Here is an 18186-nt window from a genome sequence, read left to right on the forward strand (position 1 = left end):
TAAATCCATGACGGGAAGTGAGAACATGGGAAAGGGTGTAGAGACCCCTCAGTAACCTTATTGCCAGTGTGTTGTTATTTCTCTGAGCACTGAAAAAGCATGTCACACACATATCAGTGTTTTTATTGTTAACACAGAGGACCTTGTTTACCACATCTGCACCTGTGTACAGCTCACACCTGATATTTTAACACAGCACAAAACAGAAAACATGAATCAGGCACTTGTATCTACAACGACTTACAATATGACCATTTGGCAAAACTGGTTGAAATTACATAATTATCACGTAATTTCAACCAGTTTTGCTCACTTGCATTCAACTAAGGAATTACCCAGATCAGGTCTTACCATTGCTGCTGCTCCTCTTAGGGTTCCTCCCAATCTGGGCCACACTGATAATAGAACAGCTCTTATCGCTGATAGAGTCTCTGTTGGATGTGTTGCTCCTTGTGGCTTCGCTGTCTCTTACCATGCTCTCATAGCCACTGCTCACCATGCTGTCCCTATTGGTCAATAACGCTGTCTTCCCCATGGCCGGGGGCAGCTCCCCGCTCAACACGCTAGTGACATCACTGGCGTGCCCGCTGAGGTGATTGGGCCTGCGGGGGCGGTCAACCTGGCATAGGGCGAGGGTACAGGGTGATCAGCGTGAGCCTCTCCCATCGATCTACAGGTAACTCCGGCCACTGCCGGGGGTAGTCCTCCGGAGGCCCCCCTAAGCAGCTCTAAGATGTGCCCGTTGATGACCCGGACGGGGGACTTTGGTGCAAGGCGTGGTGGTGGGGTCTGAGGCGACCGGGTCTGGTTATGGCTTAGAGACTGGGTGGACCAGGGTGGACTTTGCTCAGGACTCTTCCCATCAGGGGAAAGACCGGTGCTCCTGTTGATGGACTGATGGAGCTCCTTGAGAGAGAAGCTGAGGTTCTTGGTACTAGGGATGGAGATCCGGCGGGCATTAGGGCGGGTTTCCCTGCTGCAGAGAGCTTAGACGGGCCGGATCTTGGAGACTGGAGGGTTGTGTTGGGGTCAGTTATAAAGGTTGACCTGCTGGTTTTGGGAGAATGGGCTGTGTTGGGGGTGTTGTTATCCGTCAAGGGAATGGGCCTAGGGGCCCTCCTTGGGCTCCTGCTGGCCCAGGGTAGGGTGGGATGGTTTGACTCCCATTCAAAACTTTTGGACCCCTTGGAGCTCACAGAGGACAGGCTACTGCCTCGGTCCAGAGTGTGGAACTCCAGTGGTATTCTACCTAAAGAGTTGGTCCTGCTAGCCATCTGCTCTAGTTTAGCACTGAACAGCCTACTGCTTTCCACTACAGGGGATTTCAGCTTCCCGCTATCATGTCTAACACTCAGAGTGGATGGCATGGGCTCCAACGGTGAACTACTGGCTGTGCTGAGAGAACTGTTACTAGTTCTCTGTCTCTGGGTATGCTGCTCCAGGCTGTACTTCCGAGCTGGTGAGAAGGGGAGAGGGAGGCTCTCCCTGGCCCAGGAGCAGATCCCCTGCCTGGCTGAGGATGGCCTCCTCTCCAGGGTCACCCTGGGACTACCAGGGGTGGATGATGTAACATCTGGTTCCTTATTTGTATACTCCTCTCTCATCAGACTATAGCTCTCCTGCTTGTTGATATTATGCCTGCCTCTTGGTAGACTGGCTATTCTGTGTTGGTTAGCTGCAGGGTAACCAGGGTTACAGTTCTCTGGTGTATTCCGGCTGCTTTCACTACAGTCCCCAGACAGCTTTGCAGTAATTAAGGAAGAGGGAACAGGTAGGACTCTGTCATGACAGGTGAGGAAACAGGTGGTAACGTCCCCTCTTATGGGATAGCTCCTACCTCCTCTGCCGCATTGAACACCAGCTCGTCCTGACCCGTCTGTCCCAACGGCTGCTAGACCGTCACTGTGATGGTAGCCTTCATATCCTTTAGGTCTAACTCTGTGGTGGACAGCTGGGGAAGGATCATCTCTCCTAAGGGAACACTGGTAGCCAAGGAGGAGGTGGTGGAGGACGAGGGGGAGAAGAGGGATGGAGAGAGAGAGGGGGATATCGGGGAGCTCTTGACCGCCGGAGAGGTCCTGGTCTTGGGTTGCAGCCAGTCAGACCTCCCTGGGTATCCAGCTGGCTCCAGAGACAGGGGAAGAGGAGGATGTGAGTTTGGCACAGGGCTGATCTGAGAATAGATTTCACGGTGCTGTGGTAGGTAGCTGTACTCAGAGGGGTTGCCCTGGCTCAGGCTCTGGCAGACTGAATGTAGACTGATAGAGCCCCAGGGGTGTGGTTGGTCCTCGTTGGAGCTGGCTGCACTGCCATCCTCACAGTCATACAGACCAGAGTCCTCTCTGAATATTGTCGACAGGAAGACTGCCATCTGTCACCAAGCTCTCTTTCTCAGCCACAATGGAAAACTCACTACACTTCAAATCCATATTCAGTGGTTTAAAGAAAGGGGTATTCTCCCCAGTCTCAGGTCAGCCTGAGCCATCTTGGGGGACTGGAGAGGACTTAGTTGTGGTAACCGTCTCGCTCCTGTCGATGCACCCAAGTCGCTCCTGCAGCTTGGCGAACGTGTCACAGTTAAGACTCAAGTCCCTCTCACACTGGCCCACTTCTTCTGCTGTATTCTGAAAAAGTTGTTCTTGGATGATGCTCTCATTCTCCTTCCTCTCTCCCTCCGGTCTGGGCATGATGTTTAGAAGGTGCAGCATTAGTTCTTGCTGTAGAGCAAAAAGCATAGCTTCCGATTCCTCTTCAGCCTTATGCTGGTGTAGAAAGGGGATGATGGGGGTAAACTCCGGCTGGCCCTGCTGGTACAGCTCCGTACCGGGCTGCTGGACAGAGCCATCAGGGTTGACGTGAATGACCGTGTCACAGGACTGGTCACTGCTGGAGTGGCCATCTAGCAGGTCGCCACTGAGCCTGAGCTGGGGCAGGTCACTGAGGTCAGAGTCTACAGCACTGGTGGAGTTCCCTCCACTCCACTCTCTAGTCAGGCTTCTACCACTGGGAGAGCAGGTTGTTGAATGCTGGGGGAGGGAGAGGGGTAGAGAGCGGGGGAGGGATAGGGAGAAATCTGGTAAGAAATCAATAATTCAGTAATTGATTGGTGGGAGAGAGAAAATCAGTGATAGTGATACATTTTTGCCTCTTCAGAAACATTTTCTGCTAAACTGTTAAGAACATTTTATTTTATTTTAATTTTATTTCACCTTTATTTAACCAGGTAAGCTAGTGGAGAACAAGTTCTCATTTACAACTGCGACCTGGCCAAGATTGTCATGCCCTGACCATAGAGAGCCTTTTTATTTCTCTATTTGGTTAGGTCAGGGTGTGATTTGGGTGGGCATTCTAGATTATGCATTTCTATGTTGGCCTGATATGGTTCCCAATCAGAGGCAGTCTTTCATTGTCTCTTATTGGGGATCATATTTAGGCAGCCTTTTCCCACTGGGTTTTTGTGGGATCTTGTTTTTGTATAGCTGCTTTGAAGCCTGCAGAACTTTACGTTCGTTTTTGTATTTTCTTTGTTTTGTCGGTGTTCATCTAATAAAGTGTAAGATGTACGCTTACCACGCTGCACCTTGGTCTCCTTCTTACGACGAACGTGACAAAGATAAAACAAAGCAACACAAACAACAACACAGAGTTACACATGGATAAACAAGCGTACAGTCAATAACACAATAGAAAAAAGAGAGAGTCTCTATATACAGTGTGTGCAAATGGCATGAGGAGGTAAGGCAATAAATAGGCCATGGTAGCGAAGTAATTACAATTTAGCAAATTAACACTGGAGTGATAGATGTGCAGATGATGATGTGCAAGTAGAAATACTGGTGTGCAAAAGAGCAGAAAAGTAAATAAAAACATGGGGATGAGGTAGGTAGATTGGATGGGCTATTTACAGATGGGTTATGTACAGCTGCAGCGGTCGGTTAGCTGCTTAGATAGCTGATGTTTAAAGCTAGTGAGGGAAATATAAGTATCCAGCTTCAGCAATTTTTGAAATTCGTTCCAGTCATTGGCAGCAGAGAACTGGAAGGAAAGGCGGCCAAAGGAGGTGACAGCTTTGGGGATGACCAGTGAGAAATACCTCCTGGAGCGCGTGCTACGGGTGAGTGTTGTTATCGTGACCAGTGAACTGAGATAAGGCGGAGCTTTACCAAGCATAGACTTATAGATGACCTGGAGGTCAGTGGGTCTGGCAACGAATATGTAGCGAGGGCCAGCCAACTAGAGCATACAGGTCGCAGTAGTGGGTGGTATAAGGTGATTTGGTAACAAAACGGATGGCACTGTGATAGACTGCATCCAGTTTGCTGAGTAGATTATTGGAAGCTATTTTGTAGATGACATCACCGAAGTCGAGAATCGGTAGGATAGTCAATTTTACTTGGGTAAGTTTGGCGGCGTGAGTGAAGGAGGCTTTGTTGCGAAATAGAAAGCCGATTCAAAATTTTATTTTGGATTGGAGATGTTTCATATGAGTCTGGAAGGAGAGTTTACAGTCTAGCCAGACACCTAGAATATGTGGACAACTACAAATACCTAAGTCGGAACCGTCCAGAGTAGTGATGCTAGTCGGGCGGGCGGGTGCGGGCAGCGAACAGTTGAAAAGCATGCATTTAGTTTACTAGCGTTTTAAGAGCAGTTGGAGGCCACGGAAGGAGTGTTGTATGGCACTGAAGCTCGTTTGGAGGTTTGTTAACACAGTGTCCAAAGGGCCAGATGTATACAGAATGGTTTCGTCTGCGTAGAGGTGGATCAAGGAATCACCCGCAGCAAGAGCGACATCATTGATATATACATTGTGTTACTGTCTACTAAGAGTTAGGCCACCCAAGGTTAATTGAATAATACTTTTGTCAACATTATTGGCACCATGGTAAGAAATCTCTAATTCAGTCATTTACATATTTTTGCCTTCTTCTGTGTCCTACGAATGCGTGAGGTGATCTGGACAGTTGACAGTGTCTCTGAGCAGTGTTCTGGTAAGTCAGTCACATGGGCCAGCACGGTCGTACGACAGTTAATATTACCCAGAGACTCCTGTAGCAGCATGGTCACTTTATTGTCCCTGTGGTGAGCACAAAATAAAACCATCCTCGTCATCAACAACATCCTCATCACCGTCATACATTATACATAAAGAATACAATTATAGTATATACCAGTATTATACATACAATTTTATTATCTACTGCATGAATCCATCATTTCCTGTTTCATTGCATTGTAATAAAATCAATGTTAGAGTCTCCCGTATCTAACCTGTTAGGGATGTTTTTGTTTCCATTGTTGATTAAGGCCAGGATATCACTGCCCAGCTCTGACTCAGGCCGTTCAGTTCTGCTGTCAGTGGTTCTACTGGTCCCCTTTATACTGTCAGCCAGGTCTATCATGATCAATCTGCCATGACCCCCTGGTACTGAATTAAATACAGGAAACAAAGGAGGAAAATACTGAGATCATCAGAGAGAATAGGTGAGAATTGAACAAAGTATTCAAAGTATTCTTGGAAAACAAATTAGGTACAGTTTATTCAGTCAGAAGATGAAATCTCCAGATGCGTATTAGTTGAATAGCTTACTCACGAGTCTGTAGGGGGACACATAGAGTGCAAGTTACGCACAGGTCACTGACCAAAGAGCAAACAAATAAATAATTAAGATCGTGTTACTGTCTTGAAAAAGGTCTCTGAACTAAATGTGTACACATTAAAGGGATGTATCATAAACGTAGACACATGTAACATATAGATTTGCATTAGTATAGAGATGCAGAGATGTACAGATTAACAGCTGGGACCCATATGGCTCCGTTAGCTGATTCTCGGCTTCACCGGGAATCAGGGAAATCCAAAATAGATAGATTCCAGATGTCCATTAACTAGCATTAAGCCAATGTGGAAAAAGTTACAAAACTCCCATTGCCTACATCACAGATAACATACCAAAAAGTTGACAAAACAAAAAGGAGAACCGACAAGGTACTACACAATTAGAGCTAGCAGGTATGATTTTCTCTTTAATTTTGAGCCCACGGCAAGAAGGCACCAGAGCCTGCCATGCTAACTGGTTCCTACTAATCAAATCCAACTTTATTTGTCACATGCACCGAATACAACAAGTGTAGACCTTACCGTGAAATGCTTACTTACAAGCCCTTAACCAACAGTGCAGTTCAAGAAGAGTTAAGAAAATATTTATAAAATAAACGAAAGTAAAAAATTATAAAAAGTAACACAATAACATAACAATGGTAAGGTTATATACAGGGGGTACTGGTACCGAGTCAGTCTGCGGGGGTACAGGTTAGAGGTCATTTGTACATGTAGGTAGGGGTGAAGTGACTATGCATAGATAATAAACAGCGAGTAGCAGCAGTGTACAGAACAAATCGGGGGGGGGGTCAATGTAATAGTTCGGTGGCCATTTGATTACCCTCTGTAGCGCCTTACGGTCAGACGCCGAGCAGTTGCCACACCAGGCGGTAATGCAACCGGTCAGGATTCTCTCGATGGGGACCCGTGCCAAATCTTTTCAGTCTTCTGAGGGGGAAAAGGTTTTGTTGTGCCCTCTTCACGACTGTATTGGTGTGTTGGACATTGATAGATCGTTGGTGATGTGGACACCAAGGAACTTGAAACTTTCGACCCGCTCCACTACAGCCCCGTTCATGTTAATGGGGGCTTGTTCGGCCCGCCTTTTCCTGTAGTCCACGATCAGCTCCTTTGTCTTGCTCACATTGAGGGAGAGGTTGTTGTCCTGGCACCACACTGCCAGTTCTTATCATTGTCGGTGATCAGGCCTACCACTGTTGTGTCGTCAGCAAACTTAATGATGGTGTTGGAGTCGTGTTTGGCCACGCAGTCGTGGGTAAACAGGGAGTACAGGAGGGGACTAAGTACACACCCCTGAGGGGCCCCGGTGTTGAGGATCAGCATGACAGATGTGTTGTTGCCTACCCTTACCACCTGGGGGTGGCCCGTCAGGAAGTCCAGGATCCAGTTGCAGAAGGAGTTGTTTAGTCCCAGGGTCCTTAGCTTAGTGATGAGCTTCGTGGGCACTATGGTGTTGAACGCTGAGCTGTAGTCAATGAACAGCATTCTCATATAGGTATTCCTTTTGTCCAGGTGGGAAAGGGCAGTGTGGAGTGCGATTGAGATTGCGTCATCTGTGGATCTGTTGGGGCAGTATGCAAACTGGAGTGTATCTAGTGTATCCGGGAAGATGCTGTTGATGTGAGCCATGACCAGCCTTTCAAAGCACTTCATGGCTACCGACGTGAGTGCTACGGGGCGGTAATAATTTAGGCAGGTTACCTTCGCTTCCTTGGACACAGGGAATATGGCGGTCTGCTTGAAACATGTTGTAATTGCAGACTCATTCAGTGAGAGGTTGAAAATGTCAGTGAAGACACATGCCAGTTGGTCCACGCATGCTTTGAGTACACATCCTGGTAATCCATCTTGAAAGCGGCAGCTCTAGCATGTAGCTCGATACGGATGTTGCCTGTAACCCATGGCTTCTGGTTGGGATATGTACGTACGGTCACTGTGGGGACAATGACTGAGGTGGTATACTTCTCAATGTCATTGGATGAATCCCAAAACATATTCCAGTCTGTGCTAGCAAAACAGTCCTGTAGCGTAGCATCTGTGTCATCTGACCACATCCGTATTGAGCGAGTCACTTGTACATCTTGCTTTAGTTTTTTCTTGTAAGCAGGAATCAGGAGGATATAATTACGGTCAGATTTGCCAAATAGAGGGTGGGGGAGAGTATGCATCTCTGTGTGTGGAGTAAAGGTGGTCTAGAGTTTTTTTCCCTCTAGTTGCACATGTGACATGCTGGTAAAAATTTGGTAAAACTGATTTATGTTTGCCTGCATTAAAGTCCCTGGCAACTAGGAGCACCACTTCTGGATGAGCATTTTCTTGTTTATGGCCTTATAGAGTTGGTTGAGTGCGGTCTCAGTGCCAGCATCGGTCTGTGGTGGTAAATAGACGGTTACGAATAACATAGACGAGAACTCTCTTGGTAGATAGTGTGGTCTACAGCTTATCATAAGGTACTCTACCTCATGCGAGCTATACCTCGAGACTTATTTAATATTAGACATCTTGCACCAGCTGTTACTGACAAAAAGACACACACCCTCACTCCTCGCTTTACCAGACGTAGCTTCTCTGTTCTGCCGGTGAATTGAAAATCCCTCCAGCTCTATGTTATCCGTGTCGTCGTTCAGCCACGACTCTGTGAAACATAAGATATTACAGTTCTTAATGTCCCGTTGGTAGGATAATCGTAGGTCATCAATTTTATTTTCCAATGATTGCATGTTAGCAAGTAGAATTGATGGCAGTGGGAGTTTACTCGCTCGCCTAGGGATTCTCAAAAGGCAGCCCGATCTGCGTCCTCTTTTCCTCCGTCTTTTCTTCACACAAATGATGGGGATCTGGGCCTGTTCACGGGAGAGCAGTATATGTTTCTCGTCGGACTCGTTAAAGAAAACAGCTTCTTCCAGTTCGTGGTGAGTAATCCCAGTTCTGATGTTCAGAAGTTATTTTCGGTCATAAGAGACGGTAGCAGCAACATTATGTACAAAATAAGTTAAAAAATAAGTTACAAACAACGCAAAAAAATTGACAAAATAGCACAATTGGTTATGGGCATGTAAAACATCAGCCATCCTCTTCGGCGCCATTTTAACAGCCATTTTAACTAGATAACACAGCCACAAAGTCTCTATCTGCTACTTGTTTACATCACACTTTCTCGTGATTGGTGGATTGTACCTCACAACCTCCAACACTTGGTCTGGAATGTACTTACATACTAGCATGGCTAGTGGCTAACGTTAGCCAGCTTGAACTAGCTACTGAGCTAGCATACGAATTTGGTAGCACAGAGTAGATCCTCCATATGGCGTTGAGAAGTTTAGAAGATATCCGGAAATAAGTTAATAAATATGTTATAACCCAAAAACATAACTATGTTTGTACTAGGTAACCAGATCGTGACTGCAACTAAGCTACTAAGTCTTTGACCACACTGTGTTGCTACATGGGTGAGTAAAAACTCCTACCCTTCACATGAAGCAACATACAAAGTTATTAATGGTTGCATCCCAAATGGAACCCTATTCACTATGTAGTGCACTACTTTCAAGCAGAGCCCTATGGCTTCTAGTCAAAAGCAGTGCACTATATAGGGAATAGGGTGTAACCATAGTTTGTGCAGGAGTTCTACAATCTACAATGAACTCTGAGAGCTGCTGTTGGACGTGCAGAGTAAAGAACATATGGGAGCCGCTGCAGGAGGACGATGGTGAGGTGATGTCACTGCGAGTTCTGCTTGTCGGGCCGTTGGCACGGTGACGTGATGCGTTGGCTACATCCAGGAGAAAAGCAGCTTTCTCAGCGTTGGGGACAGAAACTACACTGAGGTGCTTAAGCTGCAGGGAAGGAAGACATGTTTTATTTAATTATTTAGATTTAAAATGTATATACACTACCGTTCAAAAGTGTGGGGTCACTTAGAAATGTCCTTGTTTTTGAAAGAAAATACATTTTTCTTGTCCTTAAAATAACATCAAACTGATCAGAAATACAGTGTAGACATTGTTAATGTTGTAAATGGCTATTGTAGCTGGAAATGGCAGATTTTTTTATGTAATATCTACATAGGCCTACATAGGCCCATTATCAGCAACCATCACTCCTGTGTTCCAATGGCACACTGGGTTAGCTGATCCAAGTTTATAATTTTAAAAGGCTAATTGATCATTAGAAAACCCTTTTGCAGTTATGTTAGCACAGCTGAAAACTGTTGTTCTGATTAAAGAAGCAATAAAACTGTCCTTCTTTAGACTAGTTGAGTACCTGGAGCATCAGCATTTGTGGGTATGATTTACAGGCTCAAAATGGCCAGAAATAAAGAACTTTCTTCTGAAACTTGTCAGTCTATTCTTGTTCTGAGAAATGAAGGCTATTCCATGTGAGAAATTGCCAAGAAACTGAAGATCTCGTACAACGCTGTGTACTACTCCCTTCACAGAACAGCGCTAACTGGCTCTAACCAGAATAGAAAGAGTAGTGGGAGGCCCCGGTGCACAACTGAACAAGAGGACAAGTACATTAGCGTGTCTAGTTTGAGAAACTGACGCCTCACAAGTCCTTAACTGGCATCTTCATTAAATAGTACCCGCAAAACACCAGTCTCAACGTCAACCAAGAAGAGGCGACTCCGAGATGCTGGCCTTCTAGGCAGAGTAAACATTTTAAAAAATGTTGCAAAGAAATTAACTTTATGTCCTGAATACAAAGAGTTATGTTTGGGGCAAATCCAACACAACACATCCCTGAGTACCACTCTTCATATTTTCAAGCATGGTGGTGTCTGCATCATGTTATAGCTATGCTTGTCATCGGCAAGGACTAGGGAACAGAGCCAAGCACAGGCAAAATCTTAGAGGAACCCTGGTTCAGTCTGTTTTCCAACAGACACTGGTAGACAAATGAATCTTTCATTAGGACAACCTAAAACACAAGGCCAAATATACATTGGAGATCCTTTCCAAGACGACATTAAATATTCCTGATTGCCTAGTTACAGTTTTGACTTTAATCAGCTTGAAATTCTATCGCAAGACTTGAAAGTGGCTTTCTAGCAATGATTAATAACCAACTTGACAGAGCTTGAAGAATTAAAAAAAAAAAAAAAATGCAAATACTTACAATCTAGGTGTGCAAAGCTCTTAGAGACTTACCCAGAAAGACTTGCAGCTGTAATCGCTGACAAAGGTGATTCTAACATGTATTGACTCAGGGGTGTGAATACTTATCTAAATGAGATATTTCTGCATTTCATTTTTAGTAAATTTGCAAAGACTTCTAAAAACATGTTTTCACTTTGTCATTATGGGGTATTGTGTGTAGATGGGTGAGAAAAAATATCTTGAATCAATTTTGAATTCAGGCTGTAACACAACAAAATGTGGAAAAGGTCAAGGAGTATGAATACTTTCTGAAGGCACTGTATGTAGAGGGGGATAGAGGGACTCTAGCACAGACTCTGGACCTGCACAGCAAAAATGGTTATATTAAATGTTGTTCAATGTGACAATGCCAAAGTCATTATGTAACTGGGACTATGTAGCGTAAATACGTTAACTCCCACTACCTGGCTTTTTTTTGACAGTACATCTGAATTAGGGATAAACTAGTGTATTTAGTTCATGAATGGGGCCTTCAAATTAACAAACAAAACACAGTCATTATACAAGATACCCTTAATGTGACATGACACCTTAGTGGCATACTGTATGTAGTCAGTGGTGGAAAAAGTACCCAATTGTCATAATTGAGTAAAAGTAAAGATACCTTAATAGAAAATGACTCAAGTAAAGGTAAAAGTCATCCAGTGAAATACTACTTGACTTAGTCTAAAAGTATTTGGTTTGAAATATACTTAAGTATCAAAAGTAAAAGTATAAATAATTTCTAATTGCTTATATTAAGCAAACCAGACGGCACCATTTTCTTGTTTTTTTTAAATGTATGGATAGCCAGAGGCTATCTTCAACACTCAGACATAATTTACAAATAAATAATTTGTGTTAGTGGGTCTGCCAGATAAGAGGCAGTAGTAATGACCAGGGATGTTCTCTTGATAAGTGTGTGAATTGGACAATTTCCCTGTGCTGCTAAGCATTCAAAATGTAATGAGTACTTTTGCGTGTCAGGGAAAATGTATGTTGTAAAAAGTACAATATTTTCTTTAGGAATGTAGTGAAGTAAAAGTGAAAGTTGTCAAATATAAATAGTAAAGTAAAGTACAGATACCCCCAAAACTACTTAAGTAGTACTTAACTACTTTACACCACTGTATGTAGTGATAACAGTGCCTACAGCAGCACATGTTTTTCTGTGTTCTTAAGACCTGGGGCTTCATTAACAAAATGTACTTATGCACAGATTTCACACCAATGAAAAAAATGTAATGCAGAACTGACGATTCCATGTTAAGCGTAACAGAGATTCAAGTCTGTTCTATAAGCGTTTCAAATTTCTATCTGATCTGAACCGTCCGCAACAATAACACCATCGATCATAATTTACCTGCATTCCATAGATGGTATCCTCATAGAGATATAGGTCTGCTGGTGGGCTGTCCTGGAGGTTGCCTGACAGTGAGTCCCTGAGGACCTCTCCCTGAGGACCTCGTCCTCCCCACAGACTTCCATAGCAGAGACAGACACAGCCAGGCTGGCCCCAGTCCTCTCCCTCCTCCTCTCCATGTGACTGTAGAACCAGGAGATGGCACATGGGATGACCCCTAGACTCTGACTACTGCTATCACTGTGTGGGACTTATCTGTTAAATACAGCAATAAGGCACACACAACACAGTCAGTTTGGGTTCTCTTTCTCTGTGTGTGTGTGTGTGTGTGTGTGTGTGTGTGTGTGTGTGTGTGTGTGTGTGTGTGTGTGTGTGTGTGTGTGTGTGTGTGTGTGTGTGTGTGTGTGTGTGTGTGTGTGTGTGTGTACCTAGAGACCCTCAACTGCACTGCCATTCAGCATCATGTTATGTCCCCATTGTAGGGTTAAATAGGATGACAGAGGGGATGGAAAGGACAGATTTCCCCCAAAATGAAGGTTCTAACTAAGCAGTGTTAATTGTCCTCACCCTAAACAGTCAAAATACAGTCCTCTGAAATGGCAGTGTTTACAGAATTATTTCCCTGATTTTAAGAAGAAAATGTATTAATAATAACAGATTGGATTTACGAACAGCACTTTATATTGTATATCTCTGTCACTTATTAGCAGACACATATCCTCCTCCATTACACTCTTTGAAAAAAGATGGCACTTACATCACAAAGGGTTCTTCCCTGATGCCCACAAGGAACCCTTTCTGAGTATTTGTTTTTTTGTATTCTTCTTCTTTATTCATTCAGTCAAAACCCATTGAGACCATGGTCTCATTCCCAGTGGTGCCCTGATCACAACAATACAACAACCAATATAATGTAAAACAAAACAGAAATCAATACAAAACATGTATGACAAACAGTTACAGTCCTCAGCTACTAGGTTAACACCCTAAATGAGATGAATTAGACTATCCTTACAAACAGGTGGCCAGCCGAAGCAAAATGGTCATTAAAAGCCCCACAAATGTCAATTTTGTCTGGTATGGGACCAGAGGCTGTTAAAACCTGCTGGGGCAAGGAGGGGGTGGAGTTTTGTTTCAAAGATTTGACCACTTTCCAAAAGTTAGCTGGATTACCACCACTATCTGACACAATCCAAGAAATATGTTGATTTTGCTTTTGTAACCAGAGATAGACATATATTTCTTAAATGTCTGAAGGACCAATAAGACGTAGAATCAGTGAGCACAGTTACCTGCACGTAATAATGTGATTATTGTGGATAGTCAAGTTAATATAATAGTTTGTTTAAAACGTTTACATGCTTTGCAGGAAGAATGATTTCTCTAATAATTCTGTTTACATGGTCACATCTGAAATCAGGCTACTGACGGGACTTTTTATAAATGCAGAAAATCACTAGTCAAAATAAATGTTATACCACAGTGACTATGCTATTTTTGCGAAGACTATTTTATTCTGAGTTTTGACATATAAAGTGTGTATGTGAAAACTATTTATAAGGTGCATACATTCAGGTTTTCTGAACTCACTTCTCTCATGGATAAGAGGGAAGCTTGCGCTACCCGGTGCTGGTACATGTGCAGATCAAATACACCACTGGAACGCTGATTAAGCTGTTTACATGTTCTAATAATTAGAAAGATTGCTCAGAAAACCAGCTGTTTTAATCGGGGTATGCTTACTTCGATTATGACCTGACGCCGATTAAGATAAGCAGAGTCAGGTGTTTCCATGACTAATGCCATACTCATACATAAAAATTCCTAAAATGTCTCTTTATAATAATGCATGAGCGAGATTTAGGTATCTTAACATCTCTTATGTAGGCAACTGGCCAATGGTCACTGAACTCATTGGCAAATATTCCATTTGCTGTAAACTTTTGAGGGGTATTTGTTACAATAATATCTAAGAGAGTAGATTTTTCAGGGTTTTTTAAATTGGATTTAGCATAGTTGGACCGCAAGTCAGGCAATTTGTTAAGAGAACATAAGGAGACCGAGGAAGGGCGATAAATTCCCATTAGTGTCAAATGGGCATTATTACCAAGGCCCACATTTAGGACTAGACATTCAAATTGCTTAGGGACAGGGGTGGTGATGGATACAGAAACAGTCAAGTTGTTCTCTAAAAACATTATATTCCAGTCAGAGAAAAATCTGAGTCCAGTATAGACTTCTTTAACCAAGATTCAGTTATAACCAGAATGTCTGCCAGATTTACAATAAAATCCATTCTCGAAATCAAACTTCGAGCATTTACATGAATTACTCCAAGGCCACAGCTGCGTGAATTCAGATCAGACGGAGTCTCTAATTCGAACATGCCATCTTCAGCCAGTAAACCCCTATTTATTAGAAAATACCATGGGGTTGGCTTAAATTGGAAGAGATGCAAGATTGCCTGGAACTGAGCCATTAGGCCTATGCCTGGAATGAGGATGTGGATTAAAACAAGAGTAGAAACCCCCTAAGTGATCCAGTAGGGAGGGAGGGACCCTAGGTTTACTCACTCTAATTGAATGAGGTTAAAGGCGTCCACATGCTTCCCAGTTTGGTAGTGTTTGTGCAAATACTATGACAACATTTTTGTTAGTTTTGGACTTTGGTGAGTGTTTTTTCGGCTGTTCGGGGACACCATTTTTTTTCTGGAAGCAAGCCAAAGTTCGGAGCCGAAGTCTCTACGCCCCGTCGTCTGTGATTGGTCAACAGTAGGGATTCTTCAATTAATTCTTTGTTGTCATTGAACGAGAGATGACTTGTTTTCATGCCAAAAAAATTGATTGAAAAATACTGCACTAAACATCTATGTAGTTAGATGTAAAATTGCGCGACTAAGATCTCTTTGGCAAAAACATATAAAGCACCTCCCATGCCACCTCTCATAGGAAATAGATTGATGAAGCACCTCCCATGCCACCTCTCATAGGAAATAGATGGATGAAGCACCTCCCATGCCACCTCTCATAGGAAATAGATGGATGAAGCACCTCCCATGCCACCTCTCATAGGAAATAGATGGATGAAGCACCTCCCATGCCACCTCTCATAGGAAATAGACGGATGAAGCACCTCCCATGCCACCTCTCATAGGAAATAGATGGATGAAGCACCTCCCATGCCACCTCTCATAGGAAATAGATGGATGAAGCACCTCCCATGCCACCTCTCATAGGAAATAGATGGATGAAGCACCTCCCATGCCACCTCTCATAGGAAATAGATGGATGAAGCACCTCCCATGCCACCTCTCATAGGAAATAGATGGATGAAGCACCTCCCATGCCACCTCTCATAGGAAATAGACGGATGAAGCACCTCCCATGCCACCTCTCATAGGAAATAGATGGATGAAGCACCTCCCATGCCACCTCTCATAGGAAATAGACGGATGAAGCACCTCCCATGCCACCTCTCATAGGAAATAGATGGATGAAGCACCTCCCATGCCACCTCTCATAGGAAATAGACGGATGAAGCACCTCCCATGCCATCTCTCATAGGAAATAGATGGATGAAGCACCTCCCATGCCACCTCTCATAGGAAATAGATGGATGAAGCACCTCCCATGCCACCTCTCATAGGAAATAGACGGATGAAGCACCTCCCATGCCATCTCTCATAGGAAATAGATGGATGAAGCACCTCCCATGCCACCTCTCATAGGAAATAGATGGATGAAGCACCTCCCATGCCACCTTTCATAGGAAATAGACGGATGAAGCACCTCCCATGCCACCTCTCATAGGAAATAGATGGATGAAGCACCTCCCATGCCACCTCTCATAGGAAATAGACGGATGAAGCACCTCCCATGCCATCTCTCATAGGAAATAGATGGATGAAGCACCTCCCATGCCACCTCTCATAGGAAATAGATGGATGAAGCACCTCCCATGCCACCTCTCATAGGAAATAGATGGATGGAAGGAATGTATAAAAGAGATGCATGAAAGAGATGGATTTGTTCCTTATGTAAAAGGGGTTGTGATAATAGTCATTTTACTAGGCAAGTCGTCCGGGTTGGGCCGGGGTAGGCCGTCAATTGTAAATAAGAATTTGTTCTTAACTGACTTGCCTAGTTAAATAAAGGTTACACAATAGCCACCCTCCATATGAAGGTTGGTCATCCTGGCCACATACAGTCATTACTTACCCACTTCACCATGTCCAAAACACAGAACGCAGCCGTCTGCCCCGTTGACCACAGAACGGATGACGTCGGGCAGAATACCAACACACACCTCCGCCTGGCAGAGACAAAAAGGAGGGTGAATCCTTCCATCCATACACCTTAGCATTTAACCTGCTGTTTAAAACACTAAAAAATGAAAGCTAAGAAGAATGAATTCATAAAAGGCTCTGCTCTGTCTGAATGTGCTCGATCCATCAAACAACACTAACACACACTGCTAGGAAAGGAATGAGGCTGAGAGTCTAAGACATAGCGATGGCTATCTGGAAACTATGTTTTATGTCCCATCAGTTTTCAGGTCATCATACAGACATAAAAAACCAACCATACTGTACCCACAGACCTGGGTTGACTCTGGGGGGTAGGCTGCGTTAAAGACATATGCCTTAGAGGGACCGGTGGCTGCTCCAGAGTGTGTCGGTTTAGAGTTGGACTGTAGCTGTTGATTGTGGGTGGTAGCTGGGTCCATCATGGTGACCCTTCTTTTAGCTGGGTCCACTCTGATAATGGGTGGCTGGGAAGGGGGTACGGGGGAGAGGTGCAAACTCGCAGCACCACTTTGACCTGTAGGGAGAGATGAAAATGATTTTCGGGGGGACTATTGGGAGCTGGGATGAATTGATGTTGGACAGAGGAGGGAAATGATAGATCTACAGTATGCATGAAGTTTCTCTCCGTCATGTAAAGTGATAACTTGAGACTCCATTATCCAACTTGAATAATGGAGATTCAACTTGAATAATTTATTTTCTAAAAAGATTTGTAGAGTTCTTACGATAACAGGTCAAGCTCAAAGTCAAGATCTCCAGGTAACTCTATGTTGAGACTATTTTCTATATAGGTTGCTTTAGTAAAAACTACGAGTACTTAAAGAGGCAAGCAGCAGTTGTTACATCCATTTTGGGACTTTTGTAAATGAAGGATATGTACCCATTGATTCTTGAAGATTATAATGTAACTTATAAATGCCTCGTGAGCTTAGTTCAACTGTCATACTCCATCAGAACACAAAATATAGGCTTGTTTTACTTCAATGTTTGTAAACAAAGTAAACGTAAACAAACACTGAATTGCCTAAAAACATGGTTAAAACTATCATTTTGATATCATGGAAGGTCAGTCCTTGCATTCAGCCTCATCCCTCAACGTTGTACTGAAACAGTGGTGGGGAGGACGCTTTGTTATTGTTTCAACTGCTGATTTAAATATTCCATATGGGAAAAACACCAGTAAAAATGTATTCTTCAAACGAGAAAACCGATAGAACCAAAAAGGCATAACAATCCATACATTATTAAACAATCTAAATCCTAGACAATAACACCTAAAGCATCAGATGGGATTGTAGAATAGTCAAAGTAGCTGTCGATATGGGTCACAGGCAGGATCCCTGTTAAAGCAGGTAGGAAATGACAGACACATCAGTTGCATTAAACCCTGCCAGTCTCCCAGCTTTCCTGATTCTATTTGATTCTATCCACTGCTATTTCTATGTTTCCTTTGAACTAGGTGTAAGAAGACGTTAAGCTAAACGGAAAAGGGATTTAGCATGGCTAGGCATCCGAGGAGAGATTTCAAACATCACTCTGGTGAATAGTATGAAATAGGTAGGCAGCATATTTCTACAGCGCTGGACCCCTGCTGTTCACGAGATGGTGTCTCTTTTATACTAACTTGGTTAAAAGAGAAGTATGTAGAGCAAAACCTGTATTAACAGTTTATAAGCTACACATTGGTGGTGGATGAGGTGAGTTTATGTACTATAAAGCATTGAGATCCTAGAATCCGGTGATGTGATGCTATGTG

The 18186-nt window shown here is 43.6% G+C and overlaps 1 protein-coding gene across 1 annotated transcript in view; it reads right to left on the reverse strand.

Moving 5' to 3' along the window:
- LOC106608101 (kinesin-like protein KIF26B) overlaps nucleotides 1-18186 on the reverse strand; it is a 38929-nt gene that overhangs the window by 9264 nt on the left and 11479 nt on the right. The window contains 12 exon segments of the mRNA XM_082976177.1: nucleotides 352-619; nucleotides 682-976; nucleotides 1412-1548; nucleotides 2520-3026; nucleotides 4924-5077; nucleotides 5272-5428; nucleotides 5595-5598; nucleotides 9262-9459; nucleotides 12125-12307; nucleotides 16346-16435; nucleotides 16724-16920; nucleotides 16923-16944. Of these exon segments, the coding sequence (XP_082832303.1) occupies nucleotides 352-619; nucleotides 682-976; nucleotides 1412-1548; nucleotides 2520-3026; nucleotides 4924-5077; nucleotides 5272-5428; nucleotides 5595-5598; nucleotides 9262-9459; nucleotides 12125-12307; nucleotides 16346-16435; nucleotides 16724-16920; nucleotides 16923-16944 (2212 nt within the window).

Source organism: Salmo salar, chromosome 06, assembly GCF_965601325.2.
Source record: "Salmo salar chromosome 06, fSalSal1, whole genome shotgun sequence".
Lineage (NCBI taxonomy): Eukaryota > Metazoa > Chordata > Actinopteri > Salmoniformes > Salmonidae > Salmo > Salmo salar.